This window comes from Sylvia atricapilla, chromosome 1 (genome assembly GCF_009819655.1).
Source record: "Sylvia atricapilla isolate bSylAtr1 chromosome 1, bSylAtr1.pri, whole genome shotgun sequence".
Lineage (NCBI taxonomy): Eukaryota > Metazoa > Chordata > Aves > Passeriformes > Sylviidae > Sylvia > Sylvia atricapilla.
This window is the reverse complement of record NC_089140.1, coordinates 25,026,687-25,051,146: the sequence shown is the minus strand read 5'-3', so window position 1 is coordinate 25,051,146 and position 24,460 is coordinate 25,026,687. Positions and strand designations below refer to the sequence as shown.

The 24,460-nt window shown below is 38.6% G+C and overlaps 1 protein-coding gene across 2 annotated transcripts in view; it reads left to right on the top strand.

Moving 5' to 3' along the window:
- Nucleotides 1-24,460, top strand: part of SLC25A13 (solute carrier family 25 member 13) — a 102,447-nt gene that overhangs the window by 37,616 nt on the left and 40,371 nt on the right. For both annotated transcript variants that reach the window (XM_066317719.1, XM_066317710.1), the window contains 3 exons: nucleotides 15,545-15,684; nucleotides 22,181-22,327; nucleotides 23,903-24,041. In XM_066317719.1, the coding sequence (XP_066173816.1) occupies nucleotides 15,545-15,684; nucleotides 22,181-22,327; nucleotides 23,903-24,041 (426 nt within the window). The remainder of the gene's footprint in view (nucleotides 1-15,544; nucleotides 15,685-22,180; nucleotides 22,328-23,902; nucleotides 24,042-24,460) is intronic.

Sequence of the window (24,460 nt, the reverse complement as noted above, 5' to 3'; positions counted from 1 at the left end):
GGAGGCAGACTGGAGTTCCTGGAATGCCTGTGATGTGCAGTTTCTTGTCTGCATAAGAGCCCCTGGTTGCTTGGAGCACTCATTAATAATCTAGGAGGAACTGTATTCGTTTGATCTGAATGCTGAATCAGTTCGACTTAACTTTTTAACTCTTGGCATTCTTGTTCCTATTTTTCCTGCTGTCAAATGTTTCCCTTGGGGTTTGACAGAGTGAGTCAAAGGATTTGTTTGGCATTTGAAGTCCATTTGAAGTCTCTAGTGATGAGAGAAAAATCCCATGGCAGACTGTATTTAAGGTATTTGAAAGAGGAGACATGCCAACATTGGCAGAACCTTGGATAGCTTTTATTTAATTCCTTCATCTCCCCTTTTGAAACCGTAGATGTATTTGTAACTTCTGTGTAGTACTTTGTGGCTACCACCCCAACAAATGCCTGGACTGGGGAGGATGGAAGAGCTGTCTCAGTGTTGTGCATTATGAGCAGAAATGGTTGACCTTTAGACAGTGCTAGTTCCTTATCTTCTATCACAAAGAGAAAAAGAGTTTTATTTTCCTGCTATTATGAAAAAACTCTAATATTTTCATAAATACATTATTAAAATACTATTCTGTGACTTTGCCACTCAATGTCTCAGTCATGCGACTTTGAGGCTAATTATGAGATCTCTTTCCATTCACTTGAATGAGAGTGGTATCAAGTCCTTATCAAGGTTAGGAGACTTAAATAGGGGTTTTGTATACTGTGGAATTACAGTGTGAAAGGAACAGAAGAATAGGGAAAGGATAATTTTTCAGTATAGTGCTGTTAGGTGTAGTGTCTCAAGGCTCTCATTTTAAGTCTGTATCTCATTTTATTGTTGTAAAGAAACAACATGGCTTATCTGTGCAGTCATTGTTTTTCTGTACACGAAAATGATGATGTAAATATTCTAACTTATGTCAAGCAGAATAGCAACCAGTAATGAATTTCACATTTTATACCATGCAAATCCATCCGACTCGTACTCTTTCACAGGTGCACTTGGCTTGGCATCTTTGTTAAATGAATTAATGAACTTTATGCCAATGAACTTTTACACTGAGATGTGAGATCCAGGCTGTGGATATTCAGAGAAATGTTCTGGGTAAAGAAGTTCCAATTTAACACTTTGCACTTACTTTTCTTGAGAAATTCTGCACTTCAGCTTCTGGGTTGGAAGGGGATTTGCATTTTAGCCATATGTTGACATCTCCACAATTTTAAATATTTCACTTCTTTCAAGTTGCAAGTTAACTGTACCTGGTTCTTTGACACAGCTATTACCTATTTAAAAGGGCTGATGTGCAAGCCGTGTGGGTGCATGGTGGGGAGGGGTATGGGAAGCATTTCTAGTTTATTGCTTTTTGAGGTGAATTAAATGGCCACTAGTAAATTAGTGGCTAGTAACTGATTGAGACTACACCTGGCCATTGCATCATGTTGTAGATTTACTTTCTGCTGAAGTGTCAAAGCTTTGACAGTTTGTAAGGAGTTAAAGCTCTCAGCAGGAAAGTGAGAGGAAGTTTAGCTGGCTTTTAAATTCGAGGCAAAGAGCAAACCATTGCTTCTTACTGTTGAGTGTTGACAGGCACATAAAAGCTGATAATGTAAGTCCAGGGGTTTAAGAGACTTAGTAGAGTTGCTTTTTTGTCGTATGACTGTATTTTAATGCCTCATTAAAGAAGCAGAGCCCTTTGAAATTCTTTACTAGACAGCATTTAAAAATGGTGAGATGGTTGGGTAAAAAAGTGTTTAAAAACGAAGCCATTGTAACCTTTGTCTTTAATTTTGGATGGGTAAAATAAATAATGGCACCTAACAGTTCTGAGCTGTGAATAACACAGCAGTGAGACCCGGGAACTGGAACTTTCCTTTTCTGATACCAGTTCTCACAAGCCCTAGTGAAGGGCAAAATAAGTATTGTCCATGTTGATTTTGCTAAGAGAGTAAGGAAAGACACAGTAAGAGCTGTGGTTGCCTGAGTCTGTGCTGCCAGCCATTATTGAACTTGCTTTAAAGATTTTAATTCTGATTTGTATTGAAGTAGAATTACCCACCAGACAGAAATTCTTGCTCTTGTACTTAATGAAATGGAGTTATGGTATAGTGTGTGGTTTTATGGTTTTGGTTTTCTTTTTTAGAGGTCCTCTAATTCAATCTGAAGCTGCTTCAAATTGGATGCTGTGTTGTGCTGCTTTGAGAAATATGAGTATGCTGTAAAATGTCAGTCCTTTAATTAAAAAAAAAAAACCCGAACAACAAGCAACAACGTCCCCCCAAAGCCAGCAAAAACATGAAGGAAATTGGGAACTCACCCCCCAAATTCTTGTTCATTAAGTGTAGCAGCTGCAGATTCAAACATTGTATTTTGCTTTTGTCTCTAAACAAGTCTTTATTGGCATTCAGTAGCTATTGTGGATCTCTGCTTCTGTTATTAATTCTGTCAGTACATTTCTTAGATAAACACATTAATTAAGGTTACATATTAGTAAGTGCTCCTGTTTGCTGATACCTGATACTTGAATTGCCTGAATACTTGTTTGTAAACTTTATAAAAGGACATAGCTCTTAAGAGAGGTTTAAATAGCACCCCAGCTACTGTGATGAGCTTCAGAGTTTTTTCCTATGATAATGCTCTATTATCTTTTTAATATGCAAAAAATTATTACAGGAGTTTCATAGTTGCTTTCGTGACCAAAGAATTAACTTCTGATTGTGTGACATAGCTTTTGCTACAGAGGATTATTTGTTTTATGTTTTTACACTGCAGTCACTGGTATGACTTGGTTCTTCTTATGGAATCTGTAACTCTTTATCTCTTGTGCAACACCTAGCTTAGTGATGCCCAGCCTGGTACACTGAATACCATGTAAAGCAATGAAAAGCTAAATCTGAACCAACAAAATAAATTGCTGTGGCTGTAAGCTTTGATCTCCTGATAAACTGCAGTATTTAGTATTTATCAGTGATACTTCCATTTCTGGTACAAATTGCCTTGAAACCAGTTGTAGCTAGTGATGTGTTAGCTTACACATCACAGCTTCACCTATACAGTGAAACATTTGCTGATTTATAAATGACAGCTGCCTAGATATGATGGATCCAGTGCCAACATTAGAGATGTGAAATCTGTGTACTCTGATGTTTTTTGTTATTTGTACAATACTGGATTTTGCACAAATAATTGCCAGTTTTAATTACAAGAGGATGTGAAGTAGACTTGTTAGTATATTTTTTTTCTTCAAAACAATTTTTGAAGTCACTCAGACTATTTTTTGAGAATTTCATTTCTAGACATATGTCAACTTGGCAAGTTTTTGTTTTGCTTTTTTCTTTTAACTAAAATGTTATGTAACCAGGCAGACTTGGATGTAAGCATCTTAAGTAAAAGAGAGCCTGTTTGGATACAAAGTGAATCGGTGATTTTCAAAATTAGGAGAAGCTTTGTCGTATTCTACTATTTGGTTTCATTTGGTCTAAAAAATGCAGCTGGGTTTTCTAAAGCATTCAGAACCAAAATTCAGTTTGTTTGTTCTTTGTTGTTGGTTTTGTTCTGTTGTTTTCTTGGGGATGGTAAGAGAATCATCAAACAATTCAGATTGGAAGGAGCTGTGGCCGCCATATGGTTCAAACCTTTGCAGTGCCACCATCAAGGCCAGTTGCTCGAGGGGAAATACTTAATCAATGTTTTAAATAATCTCTGAGGCTGGAGACTCTACAGCCTCTATGAGTAAGCATCTTCCAGTGTTTGATCACTGTGAAACGAAATTCTTGAGGCCTGGTTGGGATTGCCAGTGTTCCAGTTTGCATCCATTGCCTCTTGTCCTTCCCCTGTGCATCTCTGTCTCTCCTTCACCTCTTGGGTAGCTGTAGACACCAATGAGCGCCTCCTTTAGATCTCCCATCTCCAGGCTAAGAAAACTCCATTCTGTCAGCCTCTCTATACATGTCACATGCATCATCCCCCAGCTGCCTTGAATGGAGAAAAGAGAAGTGATACTCTGCCTTTGTTAGCAGATTGTGCTGTTGACCTTAGTGAAAGTGATCTGATGGGGCTTTTTTGGTTGTTGTTTGTTTATTATTATTATTATTATTATTATTATTATTATTATTATTACTACTACTACTACTCCTCGAGGCAAGAGGAGTAAATTTATTTTTTATGCCCATTGGGGGCCTAGTGCTCTTAAAACTTGAGGTCTTAGGGGGCTGGCAGTTTGTTGCTAACTTCTAATGAGGCTAGGAAAGGTAATAAAAAAAATGTAAGGCTGTTGCCAGTGAACTGAAATTATAGATAGCAACAGTTGAAGTAGAAGTGTTTTTAGGGGATTGCATTCTGGAAAATTTCTGAAAATGTTTTTAGAAAGCAAATTATGTAATGTTCCACATATAAATTCATCTTATTCCCCCTTACATACAGCTGCAACAGAAGAAACAAATTTGAATCCAGAGTCTTATTTGCTGAGGGTGATGGTACTTTTGGAAAGAGCTTGTTGTGGTTTTTTTTGGGTTTTTTTTGTTTGTTTGTTTGGGGGTTTTTGGGGGTTTTTTGTGTGTGTGTGTGTGGTATTTGCAGTATTTAGCACAGGCGTGCACAAGTATCTCTTTGGGCCAAGTTGAACAGGATGCTGTATGGATATATCATGAGAAAGTGAACTAGTAATTTTCAGAAGTGACGAGAGTGCAAACAACCAGAGTAGGGGGAAGGTAAGAAGATAAAAAAGACAACAATTTCAGAAGATATATGAAATTGAAGCTTATCATAGATCTTCTTGATTTGGAAGAATCATGAAGGCACAAGCATGTTCTGTGTGATAATCTTTTCATTAATATGAAATCAATCTGTAAGACTGCTCTATCCTTGTTGAAAAGTTTGGCTAGGGCAGTGAATTATGTTCAGTAGCTAACATCTCTCTCCTGAAAGAGAACGCATGCTGAACTGGGATTGGTACTGGACTTTGTTTGCTGCAGGTATTTTTGGGGATCTGTTTGGTTGCTGTCTTCTTTAAAGTCTACTTATGAGATTTGATAGACAGTTATTTACCAATACTGGTCTTCATCTCACCTCTGTGTACAGCAGGTGCTGTGCAGCCTTTGTTGCTTCTTCGAGCCACAAAATGGTTGTGGTTCACATCTGAACAGAAGTGACCAGTTTTAGTGGGAGACTCCAGCCTCCTGCTTCTCCTCCCTGCTGTGGCTGCCTCTAAGGATGCTGGCACTCCATTGGGGCTGTTGCAGTACAGTCTTCGTTAATGTCTGAGGGCATGCTGAGTTAACCAGTGCATTTTCTAAGAGCAGCTCAATAAGTATCATAAGCTTTTGCTTCTCACTGATGGGCTCCAGATGTTGGTATGTTATCTGAAGGTGCAAAAACATTTGTGAGCGCATCGATTTTTTATATATGTGGACATTTATTGCCCTTCTTTAATGATCAGCTTCTATTGCAAAAAGTACTCTGATTTTTGGAACTTTTTAAGTGACATATGAGTGTTTTGTGAACAACTGAATGTAGATACATGGGAATATCAGATTGGCATGTGTGTGTTGTATGGTATCTTGTCAAAGATCTGAAGAACTGCCTGGAAGATGTTCCAGTTCAGTGGGTTAAAAATCCTCTTTTTACGGAAGACCAACTATAGATTTGCACAATTGACTATAATGGCTCCAATTTTAAAAGATAGAGGTAACAGAGAGCACTTCCAATTGGTGGGATAGTTCAAGAATACTGCATGCTCAGATGGCTAAAATATTGTAGTTTCTGCTGCTACTTCAGGCTACTTAAAAAGAAAAAAATAGGTGCAGGAAAGGTGGGAACACGCCAATTTGAGAGTCAATCTCAACTATATGAGGTCGCTTGTTGGTTAACGGAGTAACTCTTTGGCAAGCTGAGGGTCAGCCATCGGTACATCCTGTTGGAAAAAAAGGCTCACCATGATTACTAGGCAGCCCTTGGGGAGGCAACAAAATCTTCCACACCAGAACATACTTTAAACCCTGTCAGGAGCAGTATATCACTTTAAGCTTGTCTTTTTATTAAGATTTTTCCTCATCCCATTTTCAAACTGGCCTGGAGTTGCAGATTAGAAAGTAAAACCTTCATCAGGTTCTAAGAGCCAGAAAAGTGTTTTGTTATTACAGATTTTAATATGAAATTTCAGATAGCAAAATACATGTATTTTTGTGGTGTGTGTGTAATTTAGTTTTCTAAATTGGAAAATCTGCTGTTACCTAGCAGTTAATGACTATTTTTTCCTAACATTTGGAATTCAGGACCTGATTTGAGAAGCTGATAAAAGAAAACAAAACTGAGAATACGTTGGAAGTACTCAAAGTGAAAATTACAGTTTAGATAGGTTTGAGGGTAGATAATTAGACATTTTAATTGAACTAAAATAGTTTTATACTAATACAGTACTGTTGTGGGAGTATATTTTGTGGTGTATTTCAAATTGAAGTATTTAAGTGAGGGGAAATGTATGTTAATGCTTTGCAAGAAAGTGATTTTCTTTTTAATATCATCTATCCAAGCAAAATAGCTTTTAAAGACAGAGCTCTCAAATCTATGCTGGAAAGCAAAGTGTAAAGTTCAGGATTATTTCTTTGAGCCACAAGTTTGCTTTTATAACTTTGGTTGGTATATTAAATTGCTGTAGGAAACAAAGATGAATTTTGAAGTAAATTTTTTATGGCTGGACAACTTAAGTGAAATTAGCCCTTGCCACTGTAAAAAAAAGAAAGGTGTTGATTCAGTCTGGATTCTGAAAGTCCTGTGTTTTTACATCTCCATGATGGGGATAACAGAAATTAGTCCAAATGATGATTTCATTTGCCCACATGGGGCATTGAATTTGATATTCAGCTTTGGTTAAACACAAGCAACACTGGCTTATGCCAAGCAGCAAAATCCAGCACAGTTGGACTAGCTCAAAATAACTAAATTGATTGAAATTGCAGGGTTTTTTTGGTTTTTTTTTTTTTTTTTGGGGGGGGGGGGTGGGGTTTGAGTTAAAATTTATCTTTGGGAATTTTCTCTGGATTTGGAGGAACTGGTCTCGTGAAAATATGAACACACAAAGTTGTCAAAAGAAGTGAGTTCTGGGGGTTTTCAGGTGTGTATATACAAGTATATATGGGGAGCCACATTTTTCATGTGCAGGTGAAACTGATCTTAATCTAAATTGATCAGGTGCACTAAGGCAGGGTTTTGCATTCTTTTGAATGAATCATTTCTAGAATGGTAGTGGTACCACATGATAGAGCACAAATAAATTGCACTGACCTAAGCTGCTTTTTTCAAACCACCCCCCCTTTCTGAGTCATGTTGTACACTCTCATTATCTACAAATTGTGTGCTCCATTTCTACTCTGCTAGCTTCACTTTGAGTGTTCTACTACTTTCTTGCTAATATTTTAAAGAAGAAGTAACCTAATTCAATTTCTTTTTTTTAAGTCACAATTGCAAAAAAGGTTGTGGTCGATGCTTTGTGAGAAACTAAGAGGAAATGAAAATACAGTATTAGTTTATTATTTCAGGGCTTCTAACCTGTGGAAAAAGGTGGCTGTGACAGCCCTTGCTGCTCTTAATGCTTTATTGAGGGAGGTTGGAGCGGTGAGTACCTTTCCTTCGCTGTCCTTAGTAATGAAACTACTCCAATATTTTATTCAATTTATTGCATGGTCATCATGAAACTATTTCAGCTATTTCCTTAACAAAGGAGCAGGGAGATGAAGAAGGTGATTGCAATGCTTGTACTTCCAGAGTGTTGTTCCTCTTCTACATAAATAGAGATAAATGGAAAACCCAGCCAAGTACTTGGATTACCTATCATTCCACATCTTATCTGAACAGATGTGATGTTGACATACTTTTCTAAAATAAAAGTCATCATTATCAAGGATGGAAATAAATTCTAACTAGCTGTGAATTTGAAGTTCGCAACAGTACATAAAAAACCAAGAAAACAAAACAAAACCAAACAAAACCCACACAAAACAAATAAACAAACAAAACCGAAATAAAACAACCAAAAACCCCAAAGCAAACCACCAAACAAAAAATAGGCCAACCCCAAATCTTGGATAAATCCCAACAATTCCAGTAAAGCAAAATAATACATAGAGTTATTACTTGGTTATTTCTGACATACATATATATAGATATATATGTATGTACCTGTCTCTACACATATGCTTTTACACAAGTTTATTGTTCTTCAAAATGTCATAAGTAAAGGAAGCCTGGCAGAAGGCTGGCCTGGCAGAGCAAGGATCTACTTTGGAGCTAAGGCAAAACCAGATGTATGTCCAGTCCATTATACATAGAAAATTTATGTGGCCCAAGCTCAACTGAAATTGATGCTGGCCAAAAATGTTGGGGGGAAAAAAAAGTATTTTTAAATATGCTAATAGCAAAACACAGTCCAGAAATAACATTGTGTTATAACATGTGATGAGAATGGTCACCTCACAAACAGGGACATAGATAAGGCAGAGATGTTTAACAGTTTCTTTGCTGTTGTCTTCAACGTGGATGATGGGCTAAGGGGGTCACAGTGCCCTGAGCTGAAGAACCATAGGACCAGAGGGAATGGCGTGAAACTGTATCAGCAGAGACTTAGGTTAGATAATGGAAAAAGGTTCTTCACCAAGCAGTGGTTGGGCGCTGGATCTGGTTCAGCAGGGAAGTGGTCACAGCACCCAGCCTGACAGAGTTCCAGAAGCGTTTGAACAATGTTCTCAGGCTGGTGGTGTGATTCTTGGGGTTGCTCTGTGCAGGGCCAGGAGATGGACTTCAGTGATCATTGTGAGTCCCATCCAACTCAGGATATTCTACTGTTCTGTAATTTTTCTGTTTCCAGGAGCAGCAGGAGCTGGCTGCCCCAGCCCACTGAAAACCCCGAAGTGAATGAGAGTGCCAAGAGGCTGGTTCCTAAGAACAGCGCTCAGTGACAAAGGGTGCAGTCCCATGCTACCTGAGCATGGACAGAAAAGCAGGTCTGGTGACAGTGACCAGGATCAGCCAGACATGTCCATAGGGATATGAGGCAGGTCCGAGATAAGGCTGGGAAGTTAAATCAGGGGGTTGGGGTCACTGAGGTGTAGGCATCTCTACAGAAAACCTCATCAGAGAGAGATCAGGACCAGAGATGAGGCTTCTTCCAGCTCTTCCTCCCTCAGTGTTATGCCTGGACCCATATGTCTCATGCTTGTGCATGAGGAAGAAGTTGCAGAACCTGGTGGTGTACTCAGGATCACGAAAATTGTGGAAAATGTGGAATTGTTTCCAGTGGTCAGTGCGAACCAAAGCCTGTGGAAATGATTCTGTCCTCATCTCCTCTGAACTTGAGGTCAGGTGGTTGGTAGGGTGCTGGGGTTTCCTAGTTGTGATGTTGAAACAGCTATTCTCATCAAAGCAAAATCATTTTCTTCTTTGCGGGAGGTAGATAGTTCATGTTCTTTACAGAAGTTGCTATTTCAAATATCATCAGGGTAATATAATTTTTTCTCAAGGCCCAGGGCTTTGGTACAGGTTTTCTCTACTATGTTCAAATAATTTAATTGTGTAAAGGAATAAGATATATAAAATGTATAGATTTTATATAAAATACAGCTGAGGATGACAGGTTTTCTGCAGAAATGTTGTGACTATTTTGTAAGATCAGTGGATTTTTGTAGATGATCATGAAATTTTTGAGATTCTGTTGAGACTGTGTTGACCTTACTGGGCCTAATGATGACAACACATGAAAAATATATTTGCAAAATACATTTGAAAAATAAACTTGGAAAATAAATAGTTTGAAAGAATTTCGGATTAATATGTCAGATACTTATGGACTGTACCCAGTAAAGATTTTAGTAGTGTTTTCTGTTAAGTGACTTTCATTAGATACAAAATACAGTGGAATGATGTTCAGAGTTTTCCTTTTAAAATCGAAAATGTATAAATCCAAATTTCATTGGGAGAATCTTGGTAATCCTTGTTGTATCAAGAGTGTCTGTAGTTATTCCAAAGCGTGCTTTATTTCTATTTTACTTCTTAATCACAGGAAATGGAATGTCATAAGAATGAAAATGGAATGGAGTCACAGGAATGAAAGCGTGAATGCAGCATGCTTGTTTGTGCAATAAGCATTTAAACATACACATCAGTACACTGCAGAGAAGAAGGTCCCCAGGATTTAAAGGACCAAAAACCCCCACTGTAGATCAGCAGGCAGATCACCTGGAGGGAAAATAAAACAACTCTTTCATGCAGTGATCAGAAACGAATGGCAAGGTAGCTATTTTTTTAGTTAGAGACTGTGGAGGGTCAAACAATTATTTGTTTCAGAACCTTGCAATTTGTTTTAAAATTGAGTTGCAAAGTTGAATTTTTTGAAAGATTGATAAAGTGACAGCATGGATTTCTGAAGTGAGTGTTTAAAATCTTCAACTGTTGTTTGTTTTGCTTTCTGACAGCTCTGGTTTCAACAATGCAAATACACAAATGGTTGTATCTTTTGCCAGCTTTAGATTGATTTTCTTGCTGTTACGGCTCTTGACATTGAAGCATTAACATTTTGCTTTTTTAAAACTAAAACAATTAAACAGTGTTCTGAACTGGATTTTTAGGCTTCCATTTATCAGATATTTTGATAAAATATTTGTTCAGGATCAAAGCACAGTTGTCCAGAGAGATTGTGGAATCTCTGTTCTTGGAGATATTCACAGAATCACTGATTGGGTCCTGTTGGAAGGGACCACAGGGGGGGTCATCTGATCCAATCTTCCTGTTCAAGCAGGGTCATCCCAGACCACACAGCACAGGATTGTGACCAGATGGTTTTTGAGGATCTCCTGTTAGGGAGACTCCACAGCCTCTCTGGGAAATCTGCTTCAGTGCTCAGATACCCACACAGTAAAGAAGTTCTTCCTCATGTTCAGGTGGAACTTCCTGATTAAAAGTGGGCCCAGTACTGAACCTTAGGGAATGCCACTAGTGACAGGCTTCCAACTAGACCCTGTGCCACTGATTATGACCCTCTGGGATTTCAAAGTTCCCTTACTCTGACATCCTGAATCAAAAATTCATGAAGGGGTATTTGAGCCTCATCTGGCCATGGTCTTGAGCAACCTCTTCTGATTGGACTTTCTTTGACTAGTGGCTGGGCTCCATGAAATGCAGATGCTCTTTCCATTACAAATTATTCTGTAGCTCTGAAATAGGTTCCTTTAAAAAAAAATCTAAATAGACAAAAACTCCTGGCTACTGAAGCACACCTCAGGTTCTCTGGGTTTAGCTAAGTGACTTGTGGGTAGCTGTGGAACTTCCAACTCCAGGTTTAATGCAAAACTACATTTTTTATTGTATATTTTTTATTTTATTACTGGGCTTAGACACTGTGAGAACTGAACAATAACTTGGAGTAAGTTCTGGTACATAATTGGATACCTTTTGATGGTTAAATCACAAGCTAAAACACTTCAAATTTTTTATGTAGTATGAATGGTTTTTAATGTCTGAATTGGGTAGTCTGCCTACAGATGAGACTTGAGTCAGTGATGTGGTAGATGAATGGATAATGAGACCTAGTGAGAGGAGAGGAAGAAGACTGTTCACTGGGTGCATAGGAGTTTGTGCACCATAAATGGCTGCAAAAAGGAAGTATGGGGTATGTGTAAAAAGGCAGTGGCAAAGACAATACCATGTCTCATGCCATCAAAGAATCAGTAGAAACACAGTAGGCAATCTTCCAGTCAGCTGCCTGCACTGTATAATCCAAAATGCATTCTGTCAGAAAAGCATCTGGTAGTAGTTGCCAAGTCATAGTGATATCAACATACAGTAAGATTGTGAAAATATCAAGTTGTGTGGGTTCTCTGACTGTATCTACACTAATACGGTAGTCTGTGTTTCCCAAGTCATAGGAAAAATTAAGTGCACATCTTTAACTTGGCTGTTTAGAGTGATACTTGTACTTACATGAACTTCTGAAACATGCTTGTGGCCTTTAATCTCTAAAACAGACAAGGGAATGCAAACAGTCTGGATAGAGACCTTATTATATTCCTAATTGGCTTGATGAGGTTTTCACTTTCATTGCTGTGTGTTCCTTCGCCTATTGTAATGCCAATAATTAAACACTGTATTTAGTCTGAAGTTACCATTCTTTTCACTTCTTGACTGTTTAGACTTGTGTTAGTAATGTGCCCTTGCAGCCCAGGAAGCCAGACGTGTCCTGGGCTGCACCAAAAGCAGCGTGGTCACCAGGGTGAGGGAGGGGATTCTGCCCCTCTGCTGTGTTCTGGTGAGACCCCACCTGCAGTGCTCCATCTGGCTCTGGGGTCCCCAGCACAGGAAGGACATGGATCTGTCAGAGCAAGTCCAGAGGAGGAAACCCATGATTAAAGGGATGGAGCACCTCTCCTCTGATGAAAGGTGGAGAGAATTGGAATTGTTCAGCCTAAAGGAGAGAAGGCTTTGAGGTGACCTGACTGCAGCCTTCCAGTACCTAAAGGGAGCCTACAAGATAGGACAAGGGAGAATGGTTATAAACTGAAAGAGAGTATGTTTAAGTTAGATATATGGAAGAAATTCTTTACTGTGACAGTGGTGAGACACAGAGATGTCTTGCCCAGAGAAGTTGTAGATGCCTCATCTCTGGATTTGTTCATAGTTGGTTGAGGTTTTGAGAAGCATGATCTAGTGAAGGGTGTCCCTGCCCATGGCAGGGTGGTTGAAGCTTAATGATCTTTAAGGTCTCTTTCAACCCAAACCATTCTATGATTGTATGTTTCATTTTCTTGAGATGGAATTTTAATTTTGGGCTCTAGCCAAGGAGGGTTTACAGTACACAGAGCTGGGGGAGCAGGATACATTGTTCCTTCGTGGTGGCTAATGTATGATAATAAATTAAAATAAAATTACAAGGGCATAGTCAAAGGAGACTCTGCAGCTTTCGTATGTTAACAATTTGAAGTAAGAATTGTGTGGAGCCTTGCTCCATCAAAACATATTTCAGACTCATTTTATACTAGCTAGGTTTCTGCTATCTCCTACCTTCATCAGGTAAGAATGTACCTTTTTTCTCTAACAAAGGCAAGTCTGGAGTCCAGCCAAACATAGCTTTTGGTAAATGATGATTTTTTTTCTGATCTCATCTACACAGTATCAGTGGCTTGCTCTGGGGAAGTTCTGGATGTGGGATGAGAGGGAAAGAGGAAGCAGATGAACATCTGACTTCTCTGTGAATGTCTTTAAATCTCTGGAAGAGCAGTCGCCACTGCCAGAAGGAGACAACCTTTATTTTGTCTTGTACACAGGCAAGACAGGCTGTCTTTTTCATGCCAGATGCCTTCTTTGAAGAAAGTCTGGCAGAAAGCAGGAACTTTATAAATGTGATCTCCAGTGACATGTGGCAAGGTGCCTTGAGCTGTGTCAGTAGGAAGCACTCTAAATGAAAGACTTCAAGTAGAGGGATAGGACCTCACCCTATACCAATAGACTTTCTCTCCCACTGTCTTGAGAGCAGAATTTTGAGAATTTTGCCCCTGGAGAATGCTGGCAGACAAGATCCAAGCTGGCTGTGATGGAGCTTAAGACATGAATGAACAATGTGGCTGTCCTGGGGGCATTGACTTCGCTTGGAGAAAATTCTCAAAGGACATTAGGACTTGGAGTTATGAATTTTATGAATTTGAGGTTAACTGGGGTTAGTCTTTCTGTTTGTAAGTTAAATCCAACTTGCTCTTTCACCACGGATTTCCTGGGATCAGTGGGTGCTGTGTTTTTAAAACTGAACCTACAGACTGGGTTGTGAGATGGGAAGAGGTCTGCAATTTCATTTCTGCTCTCTCTGTGAAGCCTTCTTGCTTTAGAACAAGGTGTTCTTGTGGGTAATACCATCTGCAGGGCTTTTGGGTCAGTGCAGCAGGACACCTGCCCCTTTCATCTCTTCGTGACTGTTTTTCTCTGTGTCTTTATTCTTCATTTACTTGGGCTCTTCCTGTCATCTTCCTGGCTCTCAGCTGTGCCACTTCATTCTCACTTTTTTCCCTGCTTCCTTGCCTAAAAGAGGGGATTCCACTCTGGTTGGATTTCCCCAAGTCAGCAGAGCTGCTGTGCCTGCCTGGCATGGACTGAACCAGAAGCCAGAACTCAGCATGCACTGGAGACACAACCACATCACCCCAAGGAGTCAGCTCCCACCTTTGCCTGTGGCACTGGAATGAGCTGGAAGGTGGCTCCCAGTCCTGCCTGGCAGGCAGAGGCTGGCTCCAGTGGTGTGACTCCCAGCTTGTTCTGAACGCAGGCAAGCACTAAGATGTGCTGATTTCCTCAACCCCAGGCACCAGCCGTGCTTGGGAACTAGCTTGCAGCTCTGCTGCTCACAGAGACAGACAGGAGCTCGTGGTTTGGACTCCTGGTATTTCTTCCACCAAGCGTGAAGGGATCAGACCAGCTTCTGGCCCAGCCTGTGGGTAGGGAGTGACTCCTGGGAACCATCTCTCCTTGCTCACAGGAGCTCACAGGAGACAAGAACTGGCTCTTGGCTTGAGTTGCTGGAAGAGTCATACAGCAATTAGGAAGGCATATAGCAGCTGGGAACCTCTGGCCTTGAGCTTGTCTTCAGAGGATATCTTTGCCCTATTTTTTCTTTTTTTTTTTTTTGCTGAGACAAAACTCTCACATTGAAGTGGGCTCTTTCCTTTGAGACAAGTACTTGCTCAGATGTCATTGCTGTTTTCATTACTTACAATATATTGATATCTAGTTGCAGAAATGTATTGTCCTTACTGCTGACTGCAACTATAAAATAGTTGCATCTTCACAGAAACTGCTGTGTATTACCAGTCTGCCAAGTGTGTAGTAAATTGTTGCCCAGTTGTGACTACTAAATATGAAGCCTTTTTTTAAGTGTGATCATACTTGTCACACTGCCCCCCTCCTTGTTGAAGAGATTTAGGTTTATAATCTGCATAGGGCTGGTGATAGGTTTTTATTCCTGCCTGCCATGTCTCCCCCCATCCCCTGTCCTGTTTGTCAGTGCTCCATAAGTAATTCCAGAAAAGTGGATCTTGGAATAATGGTGGTTTTGTGGTTGATTTGTTTGAATGTGGAGAACTCTGGGAAAAATTCAAAAGCGTGAATTGTAGTGGCACAAAACTTTCATTGTTAGCAACTTGAAAAGATAATGCCGAAAATAAGTTAGCGTTAGTCATCTTTTTATAAATTGTCTTTTAATCTTCCCTGGTTTGAATTTGAAACATATTTCAAATATCTGAGTTTCTTTTAATTAAATGCTGTGCATATAAAACTTAACAAATAAAAATATTTTTCAGAAACTATTTGTGAGTGTAATGATTTGGGTAAACAAAAAACATTAAGTTTGCTTTACAATATGTTACTAAGTTGTATCAACAGTGTTACTTTCCTGTTACAAAGTATCATATTTGTTTATATGTTTGTCTCTATTGTTATTTTACTTTATTTTATTTTATTTTATTTTATTACTAAATGAACATTTTTTTTTTCTTCCCAGAGGATGCTAAACAAGTTTTTGGCCAGACCACGATTCATCAGCACATTCCTTTTAACTGGAATTCAGAGTTCGTACAGCTGCATTTTGGAAAGGATAGAAAAAGACACCTGACATATCCGGAGTTCACTCAGTTTCTACTGGTGGGTCTGATACAGTATGGTTTGTCAAGAGCAATAAGAAGGATGCAAGAATCAAAGTATTTGCAAACTTGCCAAATACCATGCCGGTAGTGAAGTTGAAGTACATGCCAAGTGCAGGCTTTTAAACTCAGTGCTGGACTTGTATAGTATGTTGATAAATAGGATATGCTATTGGAAAAACTGCTGATTCAGGCTCATTGGGTTTTTTTTTTCTTTTTCCTTTGTTTTTGCACTTGTATGCAGAAGGCAATTTTTTTTCTACACTTTTGAGTAGACATAGACATGAAATTAAAAACCTAGACTTCAATGTCTGAAAATCTCCTGTATTTTTAAATCAAAAGTCAAAGAATGTTAAATAACAGTATTGGACATTTTGGACTCAACTTGTCAGACTCGTATTAAGAAGTACTTCTGTCTGTAAACAGCATGTTTACCAAACATATATTTAATTCAGCCCTCATATCCAGTAGTATTTGTTACAAGCCATTTCCACACACTTTACCTTTGATCTTTTTTAATTAAGCTTATCTTAAAGAGGGAAAATTTGCTTGTAGCGTATTAAGGATAAAATACTACTTTTTGCAAGGAATTATTGGCTATTCATACTTTTGGATACTTTGTTACAGGAAATAAAATATTATCCTAATAAAAAATCCCCCGATTATCTGTATTTCATCAGTACTGTTAAAAATAGTCTTCAGTAGGAAAAGAGGTGAAACACGTGAGTTTCTTATTTGTATTCCTCCTGAATACTTAATGCCTGTATTAGTATTTACACTAGAGAGTTTTCAAATGGGAACCTGCTTCAAGACTGCAAGGTTTCTTTTTTTCTTGTTTACACAAGTATGTTAGTTCACAGTAGGAGGTGGTATCATTTTGATGAGGAATAATTAAGATAATGCTATTGAGACAAATGTTTCAAATTGACTTTGTAGAACAGAGCCTAATTAACTTTGTATGAAGAGGACGTCAGGTATCACATGATTTAATCGTATTCCCTTAGGCTTTGTATTGACTATTGTAACTCCTAAATAGCTAAGACATAAACCAGTTTTGTGACAGAAATAGAAATCAGGACTTCTTTTGAATGAAAAAGCAAATGTGCTACTTGATTAGGAAAAAATGCCTCTGGCAATGTATTCTGGTATCTCCTTCCAACTACAGAATAAGTCTTGGAAATGTATCCTGATTTTAGTGGTTTAAAGTCACAGTTTTAACAAAGTACCAGTCCTGTTTGCCTCATCTGTCTATTTGCTTAAGAAAACCTGTAGAAAAAAACTCAGAATGAAAATATGACACTTTTTTAGCATTAAAAAAAAAAAAAAAAAAAAAAAAGTGTGTGTGTCATGGTTGTTGAAAGAAGTTAAGAGAGGTTAGAACCATGGACCTAAAAGAGCTTGTAATGTTAAGGCTGGATATTTGGAATATTTGAGTCGTTCTTTGGGTTCTTACATGTTTTTAACTTGAATTAGGGAAAGCAAGCACTGAGGAAGGAGTTTTCTAACTTTGGAGATTAGTCCTAGCTATTAGGACTCATCTTGGGAGGGGATGTTCCTCTTATCTGAAAGGACTTTTCTTGGATAGGATGATACTGTGGGGATAATTGGTTATGTTGGAAGATGTGTCAGTGGTCCTAATGGACCAGCCAGCCCTTTTGGTCCTGATCCATATAGGTCAGAAACATGGGAGGAAGAGCATAAACCAGGAGAATAAGGATGACAATTCTGGGTGTCTCTGGAGAGGTGAGATGCACTCAGGAAAAGTTCTAATGCTGCTAATGTAGATGCTGTCAGCACTGGTGCAGGCAGCAAGGATTTTCAAACAAATTAATTGTCCTAAGACTGCTGAAGCTGCCTGTTATCAATGCAATCTATTAGGATGCCCAGTCAGTCACAGTAATTGGGTACATCTGTTTACCCACTTTCTAGAACTGTAAATCCTTGAATCACATAAGTTTCCCTGCTGATACTTGCCTTGCAGCATTGTATTACAGATGCTGAAGTTTGGACACAGAAATGGCTCTCGGTGCAAAGTGGGGAGTTACTGTTCACAGGCATGGAAATCTTCCTTTAAGCTCTGTAACCTTTAGTACTCAGCCTTTCCTTCTGACATTCTGCCTGTGCGTGAGTCAGTCTTTTTGGTCTGATGTCTAGACCTTGGACCTTAGACAGCAGGAGACCACAGTGGATACCAAATTACCTTTCTGCATTCCTGATGTGTGAATGCACTTTACATTGCCCTTAACGTGGACCAGATGGTTCTGTAAGGCCTTCAGGTACTGCTTTGTAAGTACAATGCAATTTGCAACTTCTAATGGAATAATCTAGCTAGATTCAAATTCCTTTACATTGAGTCCTATTATGTCACATAAACTTGTTCCATGATCATTATCTGTTGGAGCATTTGGACTAATCATCACTTCTGACAAAGCTCGAGGTAGTTGGAAAATAACGTTAGTATATTTTATCCATGCACAAGGTGGATCTCTTGTGGCTTTAAATATTAAGTGTTTATATAGGATTCTGAATATTTATATCCTGCCAGCACTTTTTCTGTCTGCAATAACAGAGATGCCTGAAAGTATAGCCTCCAGACTCCTTGGCTCTAATACAGTCGACAATCTATTTACATCAACTTGGAGCACAAGGTGTGTTGTTTTACCCTGCTCATTTGCTAGCTTAAAATTAGCTCATCTATCTATGCTGTATACCCATCATATTCATCTGTTTGGATATGGTCATGTTACATCATCACTTAAGTGGCAAGTCTGCCTTACAAAGAGCAACATCAGTCCATTTCTCAGCATGTAAAATCTATTCCACACAATGAATTTTAACATATGCTTATATGTGGGCCTGGTAAAACCATTTCTGCATTGTCTGGGAATTTATTTATGCCGCTAATATTAGTTGATGAAGTCGTACTCTCCATAATTGAACCTTGGGATCTACTCCAATGGCAAAGATTGTGTTGTATCTGATAACTTGTAGATCCATTGGGATGGAATGCAAACATAAATTTCTATCTAAGTGGAAGGTAAAGAAGCTTTTAATGAGCTGTAAGTGAAAGCTGGGGTAAAATCCCCAGATAAGAAATAATTTCATTAGAATTCTGGTGCCAGCGTGCCTGCCATGATGTACAAATTAATTTTTCACAAAGTCTTATGCTACCTGGGGGAATTCTGGACTTCCAGCATCAAGGAAGATGCTTGTTTTCTATGTATATCTAAGTTTACAGAAAGTCTAGTTGGAGAAGGTTCTTTAGGATCTGTAATTTGTATTGCAAAGTAAAGAGGATTGTATTTCTTTAAACCTTAGTCTGTCTAGGTAAAAAAAATATGGGACTGAAATTAAATTTATAAATATAAATAAAGTAATAAAATTATTGCAAGTCAGATGCCATCTCTGAAGAATATAACTTTGCTTTATTGTTTTTCAGTTTATTTTTAAGGTGATAATTTTTATATTAGCTGCATATGCATAACATAAGTTTCGAACATCTCATAAAGAATTTCCTGATAAATTGCCAGTAGCTACTGAACTCATTTTGAAATGTAGTTATGCTGTGAGTTGTCTCAGTTTTCAGGCATGGAGGCTTAGGGAATGCATAGCCTTTCTTTTGAGGCAGACACTTTTAAGGAGTTTATTGCATTGATAGGCACTGTGCAGCAATTAAAAAAGTGACATATGTCTGGTTTGTTTGCGATAGACTTCATACGTCTGTCTGGAATTTAATTCTGAGATTCTTTGTTACCATGTGATTGTCTGCATGTTCTTGTGTGCCATACTGCTGCCATCCATGGTCATGGTTTAGGAATGTCGTGTGGCTGAAGATCCTTGTGCTTCTTTATTCTTGGTGTAACTCAAAAATGTGTAGCACTGCTCAAAATAATCATAGCCTAAAAAGTCTCTAGCTTTCTGAGGTCACTCTTCTTTATCTATGTGCAGTATGCATAAGCCATTTTGAACTGAAACTTAGTTTCTGAACTAAGGAGAAGGTGTGAATAGGAAGTTTCAGAAGATTGGCATCATCCCATTCACAGTTTTGTCTTGCTGACTGTCTACAGCTAAATGGCTCTTTTCTAGCTGACAAGAAGATGGGTAAATGGCAGCATCAAGACCTTGACAGTGTGTTTAACCAAGTGGGATAATTCTCTCCAGTAGGTTCCAGTTTACCAATAAAATTGGAAAGAATCATGTTAGCAAGGAGAGGATGGGGTATTTTGGCTTTTTCTCGGCTGTAGTACTAGCAGCTTTTTTGCAGTTAGCTGGGTTATGACAAGAAACATGCACTTGATGCACCTCTTTGGAGCATGAGCCCTGCCTTTGTTCTGTGGCTAAAGACATCACTGTCAGCCAAGGTCACACCAATGGCATAATACCTCCAGACTCACTGATGGGTGTACACAGGAACAGATTGGACTTCTGCAAGTGGTGTCCAGGTTTTTTTACTGCATTTTAGTGCTGGATTCTGCCAATGAAACACTGCCAGCAGTTTCAGTAGTTAAAACATATTGAATGAGGGAAGAAAAAGAAAGCAACATTCACTGTTTCCCACGTAGTCTTTCTGCTAAATACAATTTATATTTTCTTTGTTGGTCCTTCCATTTAATGACAAATATTTTTGCTCATTTTTTCATGTGTTTCTCCCTGTTAGGTGATGAGTATTTAGGATACAAGCTTTATTATACTTAACTCCTCTGCAGAGCTCTCTGCCTCCCAAGTAGTTGCCTGCCTCAAGCTGACGAAGTGTTTTTGTGCTCATCTCACCATAAACCGTCCAAAATTGCTTCCTTCTAAATTTCTGTTGAAATTATAGTCTCAATTGGGGTGCAGTAAGAACTTGCATGGCTGTATCCAGCCAGAGTGAGTATTTTTGCTGAATTGTAACACTTCAGCATAGGGGTCTGTAATGTAAAGAAACTGTGACTGAACTGAAATTGTACGACTTCAAATTATAACCCCTATGAGCATTTCCCATCAAAAGAAGAAATTTCAGATTAATCTTTCTTCACCCCCCCCCCGTTTCCTCCCTCTGCCTAATATATTAGGAGGTTTTCATCATACAGGATACAGTGCTGTAATTAGAAATTAGGACAGAAACTGGCAAAGTCAGAAGGCTGAAATAAAAAGACAAGCATGGTTTGAGTGGCAGTGTGAACTGAGTGAATAGAAGGAGAGAGGGATGGCATCTGCAGGCCTCTGGCAGTTCTGACCCTACTCCATCTGAGTTTGCCTTTCGCCCTTCACTCTTGAACGCTGCAGTGAGACAATTATCAATTTACAGGAGATGATATTTACTGTGAATACTTCATGATGGTGAGTCTTGACTAGCTCAAGTCTTGGATTAGTACGTACTTCAAGGCGCATCTTTACAAATAAAATGGAAATAGTTGGATAGTGTCATGGTCCACTGCAAGGCTTGCTTAGTATTACTGACATAGTTTTGCTCTGATTCCATTTTCTTAATAACTGACTATGAATATATATTCAGAATAAGCACTGTTCTTCCAGTGAAGAAGTTTTTATGATCCTTGAAGCTTAAAGGGAATACATGGCAATGATTTGTGTTTCTCCATTCAGCTAGAAAATACAGGTTGGGAAGTCTAACTACATGACCAAAGGTATTTCTATTTTTAAAAAACCTGTAGAACTGAACAAAATTTCATATGTCAAGTTTCTATCTGTGCAGGATTGTTCCTTTTAAATGACAAAAAAAGAAAGTACTCTAGCAGTAATTTAAGAAGAAAGGGTGAAGGTCGCAGTAGGAAAAGATACAACTTTGAGAGATTATATGCCTTTTTACACCTCTTTTCTCTCAGTAGTTCATTTGAATCGCAAAATGAGATTATCAGGTGGTTGTATCAGACAATGTTTGTGCCTGTTACTACTACTGAAATACTGAGAACTGATCTTTATTCAGTCATGATACAAGGAGTTCTAAATTAGACTGCTGGTATCTTTTGTAGACAAACAACTTTATGTTTTAAATAAGGATGCTCTTTGAGGGAATCCTTCCCAGATTAGTAGGTGTTTACATGGAAATCTCTGATGATTTCATTGTCTTCCATCAGGGAGTAGTGAGGGCTTTTACAAGAAGTATTTTGACCTGCTGTGACACATGCAATAAACTGGATAATGCACATCATGGAAGACTCCAATGTTCATTAGTGGGATATTACATGCACTGGTGTTTGGTGTGTGTTCTCCATTTCTCACTTAAATGAATTGCATTACATAATGTCCAGACAGCAAAGAAATCCTGATGTTGTCTTGTCCTAGGTGCTGAGGTCAGTGATAGAGACCATAGGAAAGGCTAAAAGAAAAGGATGAAATTTGCATAAAATATACATACAACAGTCAGTTAAAATTAGATTGCATGTAGTAGTGTTTTGTTAGGTACGAGAGTCTTGTAGGATTGCATTACTTATATTAAATGTAACTGTTAAGGTGATTATTTTGAACCTAATTGCTTTTTTTCCCCCATATGTTTTCAGGAGATACAGTTAGAACATGCAAAACAAGCCTTTGTACAGAGAGACAACGCTCAGTCTGGAAGAGTCACAGCTATGGACTTCAGGGACATTATGGTCACTATCCGGCCACACATGCTGACACCATTTGTAGAAGAATGTCTAGTAGCTGTGAGTAGTTCTGGTATCCCAGCTGGCAGACCTGGGATACAGATGTGGGATTCCTTTTCTTATGTACCTTGACCACTATATGATGTGTTATCCAGCTTGAGGATGCATGTTTTTGAAGTCTAATGGTTATTGTCTATGCATATGAAAATTAACCCTGATTGCTGAATATATAGCCTCTGTTCTTGGTTTCCAGAGACAAAAGACAAAGAATGTAGATGGACCTTAGTAATGGCCTACAAATGTAGAGCTCGCCTTTTTCCAGCCACTCCCTCATAGTAGACTGTGTCAAATACTTTTCAATGCCGTTACATCCCACTTAGGACATCCCTCAAAGAACTTGCTTTTTAATGTAAATTCTAAGCTCCTGAATGTGATTTCCAAGTACCTGGGACAGAATATGAACTGGAACATCGACCAAGGACATTGACTGTATCTTGACTGATAGTTGTTACACTAGACTGTATATTTTGTCTCAGTTTGGAGTGCATAAACTGAATTAGATACTTCAGCTCTGCAGTGTCACTGAAGAAACAAAAGAGGTACACTTGGTTTTGACCACAGTTTATAATTTTGGGAACTTGTGGTAGCACATTCCAAGTGACCCAAAGTTTGGCCATATTCAGGTTCGAAGATCTGCTTAAAGGTGTGTTCTGCTTTGACTTGCAAGGGAGAGTTTCAGAGGGATGTGTGAAGTCATGAGGAGTGCTGATTCTGGCCAGAATATTAGAAGATGCATGCAGCAAAAAGCATAGCCGGAAGATTTAGGGGCTGACAGTGAGATCTCGTACTTTCTCCCATGGTTCCCTCACAGTTTTGTTACCAGCCTTCCTGGGTCATATGCTCTTTTGTAAAACATCAGATATGATTTTTGATTATCCCTCAAGATCAGTTATATTTTGGCAAGCTTATGCATATTATTTTCAGAAATTTGCTTGATCATTGATCTTATAATTTAAATAGCGAATTGATCCAATAATGTTTCTGTGTGCAGACCCAACACCACTTTAAAACAAAGGTTTAGGCTCAGATCTCATTTGAAAATGAGTAACTGTTCAAACCTTATTGTTCCCATTATGTTTGACTGCCTGATATAAGCCTGAGAGCTTACGGCTGGTTTTCTATGACTTGAAATGCCTGTGAATTTAAAGGTTTCAGTTGACCTTTTTTCAGAATATGTTTTGGTTTTGTTGAAATTTTCTATATAGTAATATGCTTTACATGTAGTAGATTTCCTCATTACTAGAAATAAGCCAACTTATGAAACATTTCCAACTGAAGCAGTACTGAAACTTGAACTTTGTAAATTACTACTGGTTATGTTGTTATAATCCTGCATATGTATTTGTTTAGGTTTGTAGGGTGGGGAGAGTTTTATATTCTGGTCATGATTAGTTTCAGTAACATAAGAATCCTTCATAGTTTAAAGTTCTTTATTTTGCAGGTTTTTTTAAAAAAGAAAGCCTGTGCTGCTGTCACTCTTTTAAAAGAACGTTGTTTGAAAACTTTTGTTTCAAGGATTTTTTAGTCTTGTAACAATCTTCTTTCTCTTTTCTTCTTTTACTGTCTGTTCTGTAGGCTGCTGGAGGTACCACTTCCCATCAGGTCAGCTTTTCCTATTTTAATGGATTTAATTCTCTCCTTAACAACATGGAGCTCATTAGAAAGATCTACAGTACTCTGGCTGGAAATAGAAAAGATGTGGAAGTCACTAAGGGTTGGTAGAAATATTTGCAGTCTGGAAGTTTCCTTGGGTATTTGGAGGGAAAGACCTCATCTGTATGCTTTTAAATCAGCTGGGGGGGAAGTCTCTGCCTTGTTACCATTCCTTGCTTTCCCACTCTGTGTTGTACAGTCCTGTTGGAGTCCACCCTCCAGCTTTTTCATTTTGTTTCAATCAGAAAAAGGTCCTAGTAAACTGGTGGTGGGGGCAGGGTGAGGAAAGTATGTAAAGATATTTAAAAGTTAAAAAACTTCCTAGGACTCCTGCCAAATTGGCAGCCTATTAAAGTGACCTTCAAGGGTAGTTGAAGAATTCCATAAACTTGTATTGGCGGCACAGAAAGCTGATCTACAAGCTTGGAACAAGATGTTATCTGCTATATCTAACCACTTTTATAGTGAATTCCCTGTGCA